We start from the raw sequence: 18859 nt of genomic DNA, 5'->3' as shown, positions 1-18859 counted from the left end.
AAGTTAACAATTAGAAGCGAATGTAACAAATTTTGCATAACTATTTATATCTATATTATAGAGATTTTACAATATTTAATTTTAGATTCAATAAAAAAGTTTATATTTATTTATTTAATTTTTATCATTTGTTTTAAAAAATCTTACATGATTATTTCTATCTTAATTTTTATCTTTCACTTAAGTCTGATAGAGCTCAAATAAAAAGTTCAGATGAGTGGTTTTAATAATTTAATTTATCTCTAAATAAGAATCTTATATAATTAATAACATATTTTATTATCTTAAATGTCTGTTACTGTTATCCCCTACCTACAACACCTTTTGCTAATCGCCCCACGCATCAAATTCTAATTCTGCCCCTAATAAAATGTGTTATGTGAATATGAAACTATGAGACTTGGCTTGGGCTGTAGATTTACGAAGTACGTAGAAGTCAAAAAGCCGGCTACTTCAACCTGCCTTGTTAGTTGGATCATCTTATCAATCTTTTCTTATCAGCAATCCAATGAAAGTGAAATACAATTGTCCTATTGGGGGTTGTCTTCTGAGTGATTTTGTGCCACTACAATATTAAAAGAGTACGCAAATAGGACCGTAAATGAATTTGTCTATTCCATAGTCTCTTTAGTATTCGTTCGATTAAATTTAAATTAAATTCAACTTATAAAAAAAAAAAAATGATCATAAAAGTAAATATTAACTCGATTAGTAAATAATATATATTTAATAAAACTCGATTCGACTCAATTAAAACTTATTAAGGTCCGCTCGTTTATGTTCGAGTCGACTCGATTGCTCGACTCGATTAAAATTCATTCATATATTGATAAGTATATACATACACTTATATATACATATATATGTATTAACTAATAATATAAGCATAACACTTTTATAATTAAATATATAATATGTAATTTAATTACTCATGTCTATTTATTGAATATACTCCATAGCTATATTTTATAATTCGTACAATAATTAGTTGATAAGATTTAATAATTTCATATACTAGTATGTGAGAATCACATGAAATAGATGTATACTATCATATTATGTAGGCATATAGCACATTGTGATTATGGAGAAATATCAACTAGTTAGATATTAATTATTTATAAATTTTTAAAATATCAACTACTTGTTATTTGTACAAACTCAATATTAGATTTTTTATTTTTTGTATTTATCTAATTTATTAATGATTAAATCTTATTCAAAAAATAAAAAATAAAAAATAAACGATTCAAACTCAATCTCGAGCTCATTTGTGAGACAAGTTCGAGCTCGAACTCGAGTTGAGAATTTAGCTTACCAAGACAAGCTCGAACAAAAAATAAATAAAAATCTCGAGCTCAAACTCGAGTATTTTAAATCGAACTGAGCTCAACAAGTCAAAAAACGGCTCGATTACAACCCTAATTGCAAACATCTAGAGCTAGTTATTCTTGACATGACATGGCTATTTTTGCCGACTGTGAATTGGGTTATCTATTGGGTAGTGATAAAGTTATACTCTCTTATTGTCCATTTATTATTTATAATATATTTGAAATTTTTTAATTTTTTAAAAATATTTGTTAACATTCTTAATTATTAAAAAATAAAAAATAAATATGTAATTTTATTAATAATCAATTTCTTAATCATTAAGTAAAATTAATAAATAGATAATAGAAAGATAGTAACCTTATCATTACCAGTATTGTTTTTATTAATCTAGGATGATATAATATAATAATATAATTATATATATATATATATATATATATATATATATATATATATATATATTACGAGGGGTTACAGCCCATGTAATACAAAAAAAAGGGAGCGGATGATGTTTTTTAAGTTCTGCTTCTTGAAGTAATTTCATCCTTACGTATTACGTTACATAATCACCACAAATTAATCAATTACCATCTCTCAGTCTCCTTTTATTTTTAATAATTGAGGAAAAAACTCCCACGATGCCCGGGTTGCCAGTGGTTCTCCTTGATCCTTATTTCATGAAAGGAACGTATTTGCAACTTTCCGGTCACAAGTTGGTTTCTTAATTAAAAACAAATATTAAGTAGTTGAGAATATCTAATAATTTTTTTTAAACTAAGATTTTAATTTTAATTTCATAAATAAATACCTCTTACAAATCAGTTGTGCTAAATAGGTGTTAAAAATGTAATAAAAATAATTAAATCTACTTATTTTTATTAGTTTAATCTTTTGAAATAAATGTTGATTTCACATCTTATCAAGTTATTGGTTAATTATAATTTTGTATTTTATCCTATTTAATTAAATATTTTACATGTTGATGAGTTATCTATTGAAGAGGAGTATGACCCATATGTGAGCGAAAATATTAAAAATATAATATAAATAATTAAATCTATCTATACTTATCAATTTAATTTTGTTGGACAAATAATAATTTATAGACATTTTGATTAGGAATTTTGCGCCTATCTCCTTTTACTAGGAAGTCAAAATATATTAGTGCGGAAAGTGGAAATTAAACCGTCTGGCTACCCGCTAGCGGATTACTCCATTGATACCGTAGGTATTGGTTTCTATAATATGTAATATTAGATCTATATTGATAAATTATTATAAATTTACATGTTGATTTATTTTTTTCTTAAATTAAGATTAAAAAATAAATAAAGTTGATCAATCCTAGTGAAGATGTCACATCGATTCATTCGATGAGATGAGATGAGATGAGATGAAATTTGTTGAGATTAAAATTAAAAGTTAAATAAAATATTCGTAGAATATATATTTTTAATATTATTTTTATTTTGAGATTTGAAAAAATTAAATTATTTATTTTATTTATATAAAATTTTTTTTAAAATATAATAATTAAATAAGAAGAGAAAGAGATAAATTTTTTAAAAATAATCGGAGCATCTTATCTATTAAGGTTTAATTCGTTTGCGCTACCACTACTCTGAGTCTGGACTAAAATTTAACTAATATGGCCAAAAGTGCAGTCCAAATCCAATTAGAATAAATTGGATAAAAGAGAGATTCCAGGAACGACTTTTGAATCTCAGAAACAAACGGAACTAGGAAACCAGGAAAGACTTTTCTATTTAGCCATGTCTATAAGCTTGTGTATGCACTGACTCTCAGAACAAGAAAGACAGCGAGGGACTGATCTCTTGCATTCGTTCAGAGCTATTCGCTTTCATCGATCTCAGGTATAACCCAGTTATACGAACACCCACTTTGTAAAATTTTCATGTATTTTGTTTAGATATTTGTCAGAAGCCCTGTTCGTTTAAGCAGATTAAAATCCTTTGAATTTTGATAAATTAGATTCACCGAGAAAAATTTCCCATGATGATGATTTTCTGGGAACATAAGCGGATGTAGAGCTACTTGAGGGGATGTGGTTTATTTTCATGAGAAAAAGTTTGCCCTTTTTTTTTTAAATTTTTTTTATTGTCGATTACTTATCCTTCCGTATTTCATTCATCTCCGTTAGGTTTGCACTTAGCACAAATAAGATATATTCAATTTCCTCCTAGAAAACACATCGCGTGGGTATTAATCTTACGTTTCTTCATTTCATTATCCGCCCTTTTATTTTATTTTGTTTTATTTTTTTGTTATAATCCGTTTTGGTGGGACTGATAGATCTACACCATCGTTTGCAGTGAATCGGTAGTTCTTCTGTTGGGGGGCAATGGCTGTTTCCGTGAGATTAATGGCTCTCATAGTAGCGTGTTGTGGCGTCGTTTCCTTCATATTCGGAGTTGTTGCTGAAAACAAGAAGGTAAAAAATAGATTATGAGAAAATCTATGTAATAAAAGGATTCACCATTCCACTGCTCTTTGCTCTATTTGTTTTCTCGGATATTAACCGTTTTTCTATGCATGGAAAGTAATATACTTAGCCCTCGTTTGTTTTCGCAGATGAAATGAGATGAATTGAGATTAAAATTAAAAATTGAATAAAATATTGTTAGAATATATATTTTTAAAATTATTTTTGTTTTGAGATTTGAAAAAGTTGAATTGTTTATTTTATTTTATGTGGAATTTGGAAAAATTGTAATGATTAGATAAAGATGAGATGAGATAAGTTGAGAAAAGTTATTAAAACAAACAAGGTGGTTATTTAAAATTTTAAGGTCGATGTAAGTTGAGAAAAGTTATTAAAACAAACAAGGCGGTTATTTAAAATTTTAAGGTTGATGTAGCAACTTCGTAAATAGTTTTGAATCCAGGTTTCGAGAATGCTGTTATTTCACAAGAAAAGAGGCTCTTTCACATATATTTATTTTTCTTTCAGATTTGACTGAAAAAATTCCCTACAGATTTTAGTTGATGTTTTTGTGTAATTATCTCAACTAAAATCAATAGATATTTCTACTAATAATTATGTTTCCTTCTTGCTTACTGTCTAATAATTCGTCTCGTTCTCCATGCTCTATACAGCCAGCGTCTGGAACTCCAATCACAGGGAAAGGTGTTGTCATATGCAAGTATCCATCTGATCCTACTGTCGTTTTGGGGTATCTGTCAGTAGTATTTCTCATTGCAACTACCGTGGTTGGGTATTTGTCACTGTTTTACCCTTACAAAGGAAAATCTGTTCCACAAGCTGCCTTGTTTAGAAGCTCCAGCTTTGTTGTGTTCTTCAACATTGCCATGTAAGCATACTTTTCTCAGTTCTCACTCTCCCATAACTTTTGATATTCACATTTTACGCTGATCGCCGGAAGAGACAAAGATTTATCATTCAGAATGTCCGAAGAATTATTAGTTAATTTGGATGCCGAAAGGAGTTGCTGCACAAAAAATTCTTTATAATTGAAGCAGACCAGTACCAAATGTGCAATCCCAATATGTGCACGTGTGTATATTGTTTAATTTTGCTGGCGAATTGGAATTTTGGTGTATGTTTTATTCAACAATAATAGTAGGTTTTAATTGTTATATATATCCAACTGAAGGTTATGGAAGTTAATAAAATCTGAATTTCTTATGTTGTGGTTGTTTGAATATGGCTTTGCACCCTTTAAATGTTGAATCCTACAGAGAAAGAATTCCTCCCTCCACTCACCATAAATTATATAAAATAATAGATATGAAACCCTTGGTTGGATCAGAGGACCATCTTTGCCTCTTTCTAATTGCGACCCATTTCTGTTTGGAGGAAAGCTTCATGAAGTAAATTTGATTTCTGTGAAATTGCAGAGACTTTTTTTTCCAAGTGTAGCACAATGAATTGAATCTATTGATTCTCACTGGGCTGCTCAGTTGCTCTGATCAAGGCACTGGGAAATCTAAAATCCAGTAGCCTTGCACCAGCCGTGTTTTCACTTGTGAAATCATCTACATCTTGAAGCCAGTAAACCTCATGACTTAAATTTCTTTTGATCTCCATTTATGATTTATCTGTTAGTCATTCCATTATTATGTGCCACTCTTATCGTCCTTATTTCATATGCATATTGTGTTTCAAATGTATTTAGAATAATTTCCCACTATTAGATGGTCAGACTTCTTGCCCTGTCAACCCAACTCTTAACCGGTTCGCTATCCTGACAGCAGTTATATGGGTTTTGACTTGGAGCTTTTAGGTCCTTGGTAACCTTTATAGAGAAGGGTTTTTACTGTTATGATAGGCCGGCGGGGATTTTTTTTTTTAAGATTGTCTTCTTGGCACTCTAGATGACTAACTTCAATACTTCATATTGGAGATGCCATTGGTGTTGGTATCTTATAACGGCTGAAGTATCTTGTATTGAAGATTGTCTTGGCTAAAGTATTGAAGTGGCTAAAGTATCTTATTGACTCTTCTTTTGTGAATTGGGGTTGGTTACATTACACAGATTTACAGCTGGATTGGCTGCAACTCTGCTATTATGGCCAACGATAACAGAACAGATTCATCTTGCACGCAATGTTCATCACAACCTCAATACGGATTGCCCAACTGCCAAGACCGGTCTCCTTGGTGGTGGTGCTTTTTTATCCCTTGATGCATGCCTTTTCTGGTTGGTTGCCCTTATGCTAGCTGACAATGCTCGAGAGGACTACTTTGATGAAACAGAAAAGGACGGTGTTGTGGAACAAGGTCAGGTTTTCGTAGATGATTATACGCGCATACCTGCAAAGGCCAGTGTGTGAAGTATCTGTTGAATATGAGCACTCTTTGGGTTTAGGCTCCTTTAGTTTTCTATGCTTCTCTGGTTTATATATACTATGTCATCAACATCTTTTAACACCTTTATGGTGATTGGAGTTTGGTTGTAAAATGTAAATATTGTTTCGGATTGGATTCTACTTTGTAGCATGCATAAGTTTGTTACAAGCCAAACTCTTTTATCGTTTTTTCTCACGTCACGTATTCCATTTTTCTAATTATTGTTATTTGAAATCTGTGATTTCTTTAGCAGCTGGAAAAAAAAAAGAAAAAAAAAAAGTCTGTTTGGAAGAATATGAAATATTGTAATAGCCGATTCCAAGTTGGTGGACTTGAGATCTTTGCTGTTCATTAGTAGCCATCGGATATTGACTGCCACGCGAAGGCTGTGAAAATAGTTATGCTACATACAGTTATTTTAGCGTACTTTTTATGTATTTTACTGACGTGATTGGCTAAATCAGTTATTTTATATTAAAAAAAATATTGCAACTAATCACATTAGTGGAGTGTACAATAAGTATACAAAAGTTATTGCATATAGAGTTTTTATATGCATATATACATATATGTGTATTGACAAGTCCGTTTATAATGTGTTACGTACCTAGATCCCAATCAATATGAGAATTTCAAAATTACAAATAAGAAGTTGGTTTCAAACAATCTAAAATTATGAAGAGTTATTCTATTATTATTAAGTTGGTGTGTAAAAACACACCATATACATAACTTAATTGATAAGATTTTATTTGTAAAATTTAATATTTAAAATTTATATTCCAAATCAAATCATGCCATATAAATACTTTAACATACCTGATTGATAATTAGAATTTTTCAAATTACAAATGAGGGTATAATCCTAGTATTTAATATAACGATCAAGAAAATTTTTGAAGGCGATATTGCAAGCAGAATGGTTTTGTTGTTGTTGTTCATCATCAAATTAGGGTTGACTAATTGGGACTTACGGATTGGGCTGGGCTTCCAGTTCATCGTCAAATTATGGGCTTAAGGACTGGGCTGAGCTTCCAACCGAGTCGAACCCCCACCCAGAAACCCGCCTACTAAGCCATGCCCAAAACCCTAGTTCTCCGTTCCTATTTATACAGAGCATGAACGTTTCCATATCGGTTCAATAAAAACCCTACTAAAACCCTCTCGGCTTTTCGCCTTTACATTCATACCTCACCGTTCCCCTAGGAACACAAAGAAACTTCTCTCTGTCTGTGTGTGATTGAAGGTGAAGAAAATGCCGCTAGGGGAAAGGAATTGGGATAAGAGCGACTCTCGGTACTGCGGGGTGGAGACGGAGTTCCATGATGACATGCCTCAGCTTTTGGCTTACAACATTTCTTCTGGTGGCTTCGATTTCGTCGTGGCTCCTCTGGTTCGTACTATTATTCTCGTTCGCAATCGTTTCTAGCCTTAGTGCATTTTTATATTCGCAGGAGTTTTAAAATCGATGATAAATCATTTTTCAATCTGGTTTATGCTTATTAACTCACAATCTGCACGCAAATGAAGTGAAAAATTGAGAGTTGGGCTAAAATCATTGTCCACTCCGGCGTAAGCTTATGCACTCGTAAGCTCCTTGTACATGGAGCTTATATATTATGTGAATATGGATATATATGTAGTGACTAATTGGCACCTAGGTAGATCGCGTCATGTGTACTTGCATATAATTTATGGTGGCCAATTAGCCACTCACATAGCAGCTCAATGCTGAAGATTTTGTGTGAATGGTCAGTAAGCTCACCTAAAAAAACTCTTTGTTAATGGCCTTTGATGGTGTAGCTACTGGATTATAGAGTTTCACCTTCGGGCTGTTAGCTACATTCATATGAATATTTACTTCTGCTAGGGTTTTGATAAATTATAGTCAGCAATGTGTGCGATGGCAAGTACATCTTGCTTGATTCAAGTGATAGGAAGAAGAAGGTTTGTGTTGGAGGCACGAATTATGATTCTTGATAGGAACTAATTGAGGCACTTTATGCTACTTCAGTTACATGTTAGCTTTGTAATGCTGATGTTGTGCATGTTTGGTTATTTGACAAGAACTTAGATGCCTTATTTGCTTCCGGTGGCCAATTAGCCAATCACATATTGCCTCATGGCTGCTGTTTTATGTGAATGGTCAGTAAGCTCACCAACAGTGTAGTGTGTTGTCAGCCATTAAGCTGTGACACAAAGGTCTGGTTTCACTTTTTGGCTGTCAACTACATTCTTGTATGTGAAATAATCTTTCTATGGCGTCTTTGGAACCTAATTATTTATGTTAGGGCTACGTGCTTGGACATTGTGTTAATTATTTGTGTTAGGGCTACTTCTGTTGTGTTTTGATCACACACATGCACGCTCTTCTCTATTGTCAAAGTTAAAATTACTGCAAGTCAGATTCGATTTTGACTTGGTAATAAAAGACATTTTCCTGTATATTTGAGCACCCAATGCAAGTTACATATTTATATGGCATCATGGTGTAGATGGATCCTTCTTATCGGCCAAGCTTAATGGGAAAAGACTGTGGTGGACCTGGTGTTCTGCCATTTGCTGGGTCAGACTTGGTTTTGAGCCCTTCCCAATGGAGTAGCCATGTTGTTGGTATGAAATGTTCTGGACCACTTGCAGATCTACCATCTTATCTCAAGATGAGTTTAACATTTGTATTCTTTTTTCCCTCTGGAAAAATGTTTGTTGGATTAATCTCATTTTTGGGTTGCCACTTGATATATGCTAGACTAGGTTCGACCTATATAGATTCTTGGTTTTCTGTTTTTAATTGTTCGTTGTGGTGGATAGAAGGACATTGACATACTGAATGAGAGAACTCGGTAGATTATTAACCGTTGATGGAAATATATTGGAGTGGACTCAAGTATGGGTATCACTATCTCTGATTTTGTACTTGGTGCCAGCATGAATTTTGTATAAATAACATGGATTGACCAGTTTGGAGAGAGGTCCCACTTTGTTTGCTTTGGTGCTTTTTGTTGGGGAGTAGACAGACAATTTAAATGTTTGGTCCAGACAGTTTTCTGGCATGGTATCATATCTTTCACCCCTTGCAAAACCCACGCTAGGGCCACTACAAGAAATTGAGAGGGGTGTTAATGTGTTAAGCTGACATGCATGGTTGGCCCACCTTCTGTCTAGCAAGTAAAGGTTTAGGACTGTATGGTTTTGAAAGATGTACACAATTCTGTTATCAAATTTATTAGATATTTTTTTGAGTATGTGCTCCCTACTCCAGAAGACTGTGGAACGATCCTCCATTCTCTTGCATTATCTTTACAATAGATTTTGCCTTCCATTTAATTTCTTTCTTTTACTTCAATGGTCCATCGTAAGAGATTTTAACGATCTAAGTTACTCATGTATATGTCTTGTGTACTTTGCTATGCCTATTATTTTATGAATAAAACTTCCTGATTACCTATATATATATTTTTGATAAAAGACTTGAACGGTCTAAGTGTTCATGAATTTCCTGTAGCAGCTGTCAATCAAGCATAGGCATCTCTCTTGTATACGTCCTGTGTACATCGGCTATGCCTATTATTGTCATCAATAAAATCTTTCATTACTTCGGGAAAAAAGAAAAAAAGAAAAATGATTTCTTTCTTCCACTAGGCTATATATAATACACATAGGTTTACTGATGATCAATGGAAAATATATAAACCTTCATTATCGACACCAAAAGTTCCGTTTGATTAGTTAATTTGTTACTTTTTTCTATTGTGATGAAAAGGCTCACTGTGCAAATTTTATGATCTGGGCCATTATTAACTGTGAAATATGGTGAGAACTTATTAACAATGCCCTTGAATTACTTATCAAAATGAATGTCGAATTAATTTTTCGGCTTTCTGCTGTCATCTAATGGAGTTTTACTGGTTATTGTGTGCTAAATGCTCTCTGGGCTGAGCTCTATGTATTTATACCTTGATCGCGTATTTTCAGTGAATTAATGGACCTTTTAAGAGAGTAACTTAATATACTTTCATTATTGTAATTTGTTTAGTCTTACTGCGTTAATTTGGCTTGTAAACCTTGGAACTCCCTCAAAAAGTAGGCTCTTAATTCTATGCAGGAAAAGTTAGCCCATGGATTGATTTGGACTCGGAGGACGAGATTCTCCGAATCGATTCTGAAACCACTCTGAAGCAAGAAATAGCTTGGGCTTCTCATCTCTCCCTTCAGGTTTGCATGATGTTGATAGTTTTTCAGTTATTGATGCACTCCAATGTGTATGATCGACTCGAGAACTGTTCCTTTTTTGTACAAACTATCTTGCTCACCTAAATATCTATTTACAGGATACTTTCGAAGGGCCACCTAACTTTCGTACTTTTATTATACACCCCACCTCAATTGAATAACATATTGAAGGTTTTCCCCAACTGAATTGTGGCCTGAAGCTGTAGGTCTATAATATGGGGAAAGTGAATGCATATAAGAGATATATGAACACGTTACTTGGGTCCTGAACTATTAGCTTTTGCAAGAAAGTCTCTGTGAATTTGAGGAAGTAGATGTGTTTGCAAACTGATTGACATGGGACTGGAATCAAGTATTGAGGCTGGTTAATGAGACCAATAATTTATTTACATAGTCTAATATTAAATATAATTGAATGTGTCTAAGACATGAATCAATATGGTCTAGGGGTTGGCTCAAGTGATAAAGGCCTTTGGCTTGAGGGTTTGCTCCCCCCCCGGTCTAAGGTTGAAATCCCCTTGGGTACAAACAATCTCTAGGGGCCATCAGACTGGGGGATTTTTCCCTTGAATTACCCGAGGTGCACTTGCGGGAAAGTCCTTGCCGAGGGCTTGTTCACCTCCGGGATTAGTTGGGACGCTGTACTTGGACACACGGTGCCAATAAAAAAAAAAAAAAATATGGTCCTTGCATTATGTATTATGGTTTCATACTTTGATGTGTGGTTTGTACGATATGTATCTTTCACTTTTTATAAAATTGTGTACACACACAAAATCACGTAAACATAACATCTACGCTCATATATGTATATTTGTATATATACACTTCTGTGATTGAAGACTTATGTTTTTCAATGCTCACTTATATCCTTCAGGCATGCCTTCTTCCTGCTCCCAAGGGGACATCCTGTGCTAATTATGCTAGGTGTGTAAATCAAATATTACTTGGCCTGAACAATATGAAGGTGCCACTCTTAATCCTTATATATACATATACATATTTATACACACACATTCTTAATCCAAATTTATATATATTTTTAATTTATATATAGTTGATAACTTTTTGCTCTCTCTTACTAGGCGTATCTATTGTATACGCCTTGTGTACAATAGATTGTGCTACCCCTTAAGGGTATCTATGTACAAATGGTATACGTAGATGGTGCCTTTTTGCTCATTAATGAAATTATCTTCTTTATCAACAAAATCTTATTCGTATACCGTCATTTCTCTGTTCTTATTACTTCCATTTTGAAGTTGTGGCTAAGGATTCCTTTGTTGAAGACTGATGATGACTCAACGGATGTCAACTCAATTCATCCGGTGAGTAGCCCCCTCCAAACCATGACTATAAATTTGTGGCATGTTCTATTTCTCATTGTTTGTGTTTTGAAATGAAGAGAGTTGCCTTTGGTGGAGAGCTTGCTTTGTGCTTATGTTGTTGTGTTTGGAACTGGGTACAGTAGCTAAATTTTTTATTCTGCAATGTCCTCTGCATGAACTTAGGGCCTTTTCCCTTTCCAACCATTTTTTGGTTTGTGGCTGATTCTACCTCATATATCTTGCGTTCTTTTTAATATTCTTAGATTCTGTAGAGTTATGAGGTTATTTTTAGAATCTATTTGGTGATAACTTGCTTTGTGCTTGTGTTGGTGTGTTTGGACTGCACGCAGTAGCTTGTGATACCTCTTTATGATAAGTGATAAGGGTAGGTGGTGTATGGGATCCCATATTGCTTGGGAAGAAGTTTTTTTTTTTTTTTTTTATATATATAATGTTCTAATGAGATTCCAATTGTATCATTGACCAGTTCTTTTAGAGTATAGACCATGTGACTTGGGCCTTCCATTGGGGCGTTACAAATGTATGAGATCCCACATTACTTGAAAATGAGAAGTTCTTGCTCTTTATAATGTTCCAATGGGGCTCAAGTTGTATCATTGACTAGTCCTTTTGGAGTATAGGCCATGTGTCTTGTGCCTTCCATTGTGGTGTTACATAGCTAAACTTTTTACTTTATGCAATGGCCTCTGCACGAACTTGAGGCTTTTTTGTGTTTTTGATCATTATTTGTTTGACTGGCTGATTCTACCTGATCTATATTGCCTTTTTCTTAATATTCTTAGATATGAGGTTAATTTTAGTACGCTTTACGACAATTTTATCGACCATTGCCTGAATGGTGAAAAAGTTGAAAACAACCACGAGAATGATGATTGACTTACTTAAGAACGGTCTTTTTAATTTAGAAACATTCCAAGGCCTGAAGGTATTAGAAATTGCCAAGACATTCGTTTAAGATGCTGATTATATTTTATTAACTTCTGTTTCTGCCACAGGTTGATTCGTGGGAGTTGTGGAATTCATTTCGTATGCTTTGTGAACATCACAGTCAGTTATCAATTGCCCTTGACATCTTGTGAGCTAAAAGCCTACGATTTGTAGTATTTCTTTAAGGCTACTTTTGATGTGATTTTGCACCAGAATACAGCTTTATTATCCTCTACTAATTATACATGCTGTTCATTAGGAGTTCAATACCTTCGGCAAACTCACTTGGACGCTGGTTTGGAGAGTCTGTTAGAGCAGCGATTATGGATACTGATGTATGTCTGTAAGTCTTATTTTTGTGTCTTTAAAAGATTGCGCATGCTGCTTGTTACTTCACATATGTGATGTGATGTTGCTGCTTTGCCAGTCTTTTCTAACGAATGCACGTGGCTATCCTTGTTTATCAAAGCGCCATCAGAAGCTAGTTGCAGGGTTTTTCAACCATTCTGTACAGGTATCTAGAACATGGTTCAAACTTATTTTCCTGTGAATATATTTTCTTCTGGATAGTGCTCATCCTCACACAGTATAAGAATCCTTAGTCCAATGCTCTAAGCAAATTTTGAATCTCAAAAACATCTCGTTAAGTTTTATTTTTTTACATTTCCTTTTTAGGTGAGACTGATCACATTGCAACTTGGCATATTTGTTTTTTTTTTTTTTTATAATGTTCTGTATTTTTTCAATTCCCTACTTATAAAAAAAAAAAAATCTTTTCAATCCCCTAAACGAAGGAGGTTGACTTCAGCCAAGCCATCCCTTCTTATGAAATGGCTGTGGAGATTTCCAAAGGAAAAGTAAAAGTAAAAGCCATAGTGCTCATATTTGGCTTTTAAGTACCTTCTGTGGAATTTACTGGCATTAATTGGACCGTTCTGTTTGATTTTTATTTCAAAAAGTCTCGATCACCCCAATATCTCTTTTGATTTTGTCATCATGGTTTTAGATGTAGAAGTTGATGATATTACGTACACCATAGGTGTTGTACTGGAACAATCACTACGTAAATGGCCCTCTTGTTATTTGAAATTCAGTCATTGCATTGAAGTACTTTCTTTTCTTAGATAGTTGTTTCAGGAAAACCCATACACGGTCTTCCAAGTGGTGGTACAGATTTAGCTGCTGATCATAATGATAGAAATTTTGATGGTGAGTCCCTACTTCTGGTTGATAACTGCATAGTGCTGAATTCTGTTGGCAATTGTTTTAGTAATTATTTCTTGTTGATTGAAATAGAAATGGTTCAATTGAACGATTGATATCTTCCTTGTTTCCTTTATAAGATTCTAATGATTGACTACTGTTATTCGTAGTAGTTTATGACTTAATGTGTCATTGTGGTTATCTTGTTCTTATATCTTTTATTGTTTCTATCCATGATTGTCCATAGATCATATATGTTGTACGGTTTCTAAGTGTTCTTAACATTCAGCTGTACAGAGACATCCACTGAGGCCATACTTGGACTACATTGGTTATCTTTATCAAAAAATGGATCCACTTCCTGAGCAAGAAAGATTTGAGGTAGCTTGTTCTCTCTCCATCTCTCTCTCTGTGCAGCTCCGGATTAAGTCTCCCGTTATTTTCTTTTGACATCTTAATTTGTACTCTAGCTTGGTTACAGGGACTTTTTACAGTCACCCTTGCAAGTAAGTTTTCTCTGCCTAGTGTCATTCTCTTGTATTTCCTTTTGTGCAGTATTCTCTATCACACAAGTTTAGTGCTTGTTTGTATAAAGGTAATTGATAATATGTTGCCTCATTGTGAGTTAGGTAGTGCTTTCTGGACTTACATCTTTACTCTATTTGGAGTACATTAGGCCATGCCTTGAATAGTGGAATCTCCTGGCGTGTTGGAAAGGGCAGTTTGGTACCCATCGTTGTGAAGTTTTAGGAAATCGGTCCATCTTGCCCAATGTGATCTATTTAGAGTAGAAAGAAATGACCGGAGCTTTGAATATTGTGATGAACTTGTGAAAGGGCTTAAGACTTTTTTCCTCAAAACCCTTTTATCTTTGGGTGGCTGCTTATGTTTTAGCTGTAATACCTTGTTTGAGGATTTTCTTCTTCTTCCACCTTTTTTCTGTTTAGGTGTATGCCTTGTATACTTCCCCTGCTGATGATTTGAATCTCTTCTTCAATTTGAATAAAGTAGTACTTATATAAAAAAAAAAAGTTTCCTCCTTTAGGAATAGTTAATCCTACGTTGTCATTCATGTGTGGTAATTTTAACCCACTCAGTGGTTAATACAAGCTGGATGTTTTCTGTTATTTATATGCAGCCTCTCATGGATAACCTTGAGGCTCAAACCTACGAGACATTTGAGAAAGATGCAGTGAAATACATTCAGGTATATTTTGTGAGTTCTATTTTCAACAAGTTTATCTTTAAATGTTGCTGTTGTTAAATATAAAAAAAAAAGTTGCTGTTGTTGGCAGTCCTGTTAGGCAATAATTCCTGTCGTTAGTAAGTGGACAGATTATGGTTATTATTTTTAAGAGAAATGATATTTGCAGTCATAAAGTGTGTAAGTGCCGTGCACTCTTTTTGAAAAAAGTAAGTAAATATGGGACCTACATGAAAAAAATAATTTTTAATGGTGAACCCCACTCTTGCACAACCCATGACTGTATCTAGCATTACTCTATTTTTAAAAGGCAGTATGTCATGATTACGACAGTGGAAACTAGTGATATGTTTGTTTGAATTAATACGTCATGCGCTTACTACTTGTAGTACCAAAGGGCAATTTGCAAAGCTTTGCAAGATAGAGTTCCTGAAGAAAAAGCATCAACGTTAACCATCGTAAGCAACCCACCATCTTTTCATGATTTCATTGATTTTGATAAGCAAATATAATGCAGTTGGTATCTGACATCCATTGCGTCATTGTTTTTCTTGTATGCCTAGGTATTGATGGTTGTAGGAGCAGGGCGAGGACCTCTTGTCAGGGCATCATTGCAGGTACATTCATATGGCTTCTGCATATTCAAATGTGGCTGTCATGTCTTTAGACTGCATGCTACATGGTGAGATCTCTTTTTTCTTGTTATATTTTATTTTTTTTCCTCTTCATACATAGGCTGCTGAAGAAACTGGCCGCAAGCTTAAAATTTACGCTGTGGAGAAAAATCCAAATGCAATTGTTACACTACATGTGAGTTAATTATATTTTGTATTGCAACCTTTGCTACTTTGCCGCAACGTAGATAACATGCTGGGAATGTGCGAACAATTATCATATTGGTTTATAAACTGCTGTAGTCAGTTTTAATCTAGACTGATGCTTTGTTATTCTTGAGTTAGTTAGTCATTTAATTACGAGGTAGGCTTATATTCACATACATGAATATTGATTATGTAGGATATTGCAGTTTTCTTTTTCTAAAGTTATCTTTCGAAAATTGCTGTCTCGAGACATTTTTTAGTGTATTGGTTGAGTGCATTGTTCTGTCTGCCTTGGTGCCCTTTTTACTAGCAATCTTATATTTCTTGGAACAGAGCTTAGTCAAACTAGAGGGCTGGGAAGACACTGTTACCATAATTTCTAGCGATATGCGTCACTGGGATGCCTCCGAGAAAGCTGACATTTTGGTAAGGGCATATTACCTTGAATCTATTTTTTATTTCCTTTGATGCCAGCTTATTTTTCTTTGCCTTATGTTGGTTCTTAGGTTAGTGAACTCCTAGGTTCTTTTGGAGACAATGAGCTTTCTCCTGAGTGCCTTGATGGAGCCCAGAGGTTTTTAAAGGACGATGGGATTTCAATACCATCTTCGTAAGTATATTCTCTAAAGTCTAGTATTTTCATACTTATGAAGAAATATGGGAGTGTTATATTTTATGAATTTATCGTACCGAGGAAAATCTGAATGGGCTATGTGCTTGCTTTGCTTAATGGTTGGCATGCGAATGATGATAGATAAACTCATGCCATACAGCTGGCAAGACAAATTTTTTGTGTTGCAATATTTTTATTTTAATATCATGTGCTTCTTTTATGAAATTATAATAGGCCTTTTTCAGGTACACAAGTTTCATTCAACCAGTGACAGCTTCAAAGCTGTACAATGATGTACGCCGCTTGTCCTTGTGCTCTAAAATTTCCACAATTTCCTGATTCAAGTATTTAATTTAAACTTTTGTGGTTATGTGGCAGGTTAAGTCACATAAAGATCTTGTGCACTTTGAAACTGCTTATGTTGTCAAACTGCACAATGTAGCTAGGCTTGCGGCTTCTCAACCTGTGAGTATTTATTTTTTATGCACATACTAACCTTAGTGTGCATACATTTTTTTCGCCCATCTTTTCTGCTAAATTCGTGGGGGCTCACCGAAATATGTTTTTTTTTTTTTTTACTAATTCGATTGATACATTCTTATACATTTTCAAACAACTGTCATTTTATGTGCTGGTCTTTTCTTCTCCATGGTTTCAGTAACTTTTTTCCACTTGCATAGGTCTTTACATTTACTCATCCAAACAAATCATCTAAGGGGAGCAATCAGCGTCACAAGAAGCTTCGCTTTGAGATACCCAGTGATACTGGATCTGTCATGGTGCATGGTATGTGATGGCTTGGTTTGTCTCTCTTCTCTATCTGAAGATAAAATGTCCAGATGAATCATATTGCCATGAACTTGGTTTTATCAACTTGTGGGAGTCCACCACAAGACCCTTTTTACCACCTAAGCCAGGACCTTAGGGGTATTTTGCATGCAATCTGCCATTTTATATTTCTTTTGATTTGTTTATTTTAATATGGCTACCCCTAATGGCACTCATGATGTTGGAGAAGAATTTTTATCTTCATTTTTCACAGAAATTTCAGATTGACCTCTTTCATGGACCTTAATTTACAGGATTTGCTGGCTATTTTGATGCAACATTATATAAAGATGTACATCTCGGCATTGAACCATCAACAGCAACACCAAACATGTTTAGCTGGTATGGTTCTTGATTCTAATTTCCTTTTACGTGTGGGGTACATTTTCACATTTAGTTTTCAATCAATAACATATAATTCAAGTACCCCTCTTCTGTTATCAAGTAGAGTCCTTTATTTTTTTCCTGGGCTGTATAATGTGCTGGGGAGCTCAATTATTAATGTGAAATATTGGCCATTGTTTTACTTGACAAAATAAAAAGAAAATAAATTTTTGCACATAGTTTACACGGAATACGTACTGTACATGCTGAAGAAAATGAGGCGGCACTTCTGAATTACCTGTTGGTTGTGAACTTATGTTATTCAGGTTTGCTATATTTTTCCCGCTGAGGACACCGGTAATTGTGCATTCTGGTTCAGCTCTAGAAGTACATTTTTGGCGTTGTTGCGGTCCTACCAAGGTGAATTTTTATTACATTTACTGTCTAGGATTCGTTAATTGTTTTTATTCTTAGACTTATCATCAGTGGAGTAATGAGTTAATCATGAAAACTAAGAATGCAACTTTCATTGTCATGCATAGTTAAATTTTAAGGATAGCTGCTCTCAAACTGTCGTCCAAATAGCAATGCCAGTATTTGAGCAGAACAGAAAAGTTGGGATAATTTCTGATGATGGGAACTTTGTTTTGGTTTTTCTGGAATGAAGCAGGTTTGGTATGAATGGTGTGTTACATCTCCCTGCCCCTCGCCTATTCACAACAGCAATGGACGTTCATACTGGGTCGGCCTATAAAGATTTATATGTTGATATTTGAACCATGGCATGTTCGAGAAGACGCCGTTCCGAGGTTCGCTATAGGGAGGAGATCATATTGTCATATGTGAAAGATATATGCATTGTCGTGTGGTTACTGTGCCTCGGACCTTGTTGATGTAACAATTCTCTGGAGGTCGCCCCATTTAGGGGTGCTTTTGATTTTGTATCCATAATCTCAATCATTGGTAACGTAAAATACGTAAGCCACCATGTTGTACTATTCTTTTTCTACAGTTATCGTGTTTCTTTTTTCAAAAATCCATTCACACGTATATTTATTCATATATTCAATATAAATTATTAATGCGAAGTTTAACATTCAATTTTCATTGAAAGTATTTGAAAATAATCGACATCGGTTGACCTTTTTCGTTCGTTTGATCTTCTGCTGAAAAACAGAATTGAATAATTCA

The 18859-nt window shown here is 34.2% G+C and overlaps 2 protein-coding genes across 3 annotated transcripts; both read left to right on the top strand.

Annotated features, from left to right (window-relative positions):
- Nucleotides 1-3031: 3031 nt before the first annotated feature.
- Nucleotides 3032-6295, top strand: LOC121261270. 2 transcript variants are annotated; one of them, XM_041163553.1, is made up of 4 exons: nucleotides 3032-3209; nucleotides 3649-3787; nucleotides 4453-4667; nucleotides 5853-6295. In XM_041163553.1, the coding sequence occupies exons 2-4, from the start codon at nucleotides 3698-3700 to the stop codon at nucleotides 6148-6150; spliced, it is 603 nt and encodes a 200-aa protein (XP_041019487.1). In that variant the 5' UTR covers nucleotides 3032-3209; nucleotides 3649-3697; the 3' UTR covers nucleotides 6151-6295. The 2 variants fall into 2 exon arrangements, with proteins under 2 accessions (XP_041019487.1, XP_041019488.1); XM_041163554.1 differs by having other exon boundaries at nucleotides 3033-3209; nucleotides 3669-3787.
- Nucleotides 6296-7272: 977 nt separating this feature from the next.
- Nucleotides 7273-18666, top strand: LOC121261268 (protein arginine N-methyltransferase 1.5). Its single transcript, XM_041163549.1, has 23 exons — nucleotides 7273-7559; nucleotides 8662-8779; nucleotides 10272-10381; nucleotides 11277-11366; nucleotides 11662-11727; nucleotides 12744-12823; nucleotides 12935-13010; nucleotides 13103-13189; nucleotides 13800-13884; nucleotides 14168-14259; nucleotides 14349-14384; nucleotides 15017-15085; nucleotides 15472-15540; nucleotides 15646-15699; nucleotides 15818-15892; nucleotides 16237-16329; nucleotides 16410-16513; nucleotides 16762-16810; nucleotides 16895-16981; nucleotides 17197-17302; nucleotides 17599-17686; nucleotides 17995-18088; nucleotides 18339-18666. The coding sequence occupies exons 1-23, from the start codon at nucleotides 7422-7424 to the stop codon at nucleotides 18420-18422; spliced, it is 1950 nt and encodes a 649-aa protein (XP_041019483.1). The 5' UTR covers nucleotides 7273-7421; the 3' UTR covers nucleotides 18423-18666.
- The last annotated feature ends 193 nt before the right edge of the window (nucleotides 18667-18859 follow it).

Source organism: Juglans microcarpa x Juglans regia, chromosome 4D (assembly GCF_004785595.1).
Source record: "Juglans microcarpa x Juglans regia isolate MS1-56 chromosome 4D, Jm3101_v1.0, whole genome shotgun sequence".
Lineage (NCBI taxonomy): Eukaryota > Viridiplantae > Streptophyta > Magnoliopsida > Fagales > Juglandaceae > Juglans > Juglans microcarpa x Juglans regia.
The sequence above is the reverse complement of the archived record's forward strand: the minus strand, read 5'-3'. Positions and strand labels throughout refer to the sequence as shown.

Bases quoted from the DNA above. Each gene is read 5' to 3' on its own strand.
- LOC121261270 (XM_041163553.1), top strand. From the start codon at position 3,698: ATGGCTGTTTCCGTGAGATTAATGGCTCTCATAGTAGCGTGTTGTGGC. The intron at 3,788-4,452 runs GTAAAAAATAGA...TGCTCTATACAG, and splicing joins TTGTTGCTGAAAACAAGAAG to CCAGCGTCTGGAACTCCAAT. The intron at 4,668-5,852 runs GTAAGCATACTT...TACATTACACAG, and splicing joins GTGTTCTTCAACATTGCCAT to ATTTACAGCTGGATTGGCTG.
- LOC121261268 (XM_041163549.1), top strand. From the start codon at position 7,422: ATGCCGCTAGGGGAAAGGAATTGGGATAAGAGCGACTCTCGGTACTGC. The intron at 13,885-14,167 runs GTGAGTCCCTAC...CTTAACATTCAG, and splicing joins TAATGATAGAAATTTTGATG to CTGTACAGAGACATCCACTG. The intron at 16,982-17,196 runs GTGAGTATTTAT...CCACTTGCATAG, and splicing joins GGCTTGCGGCTTCTCAACCT to GTCTTTACATTTACTCATCC.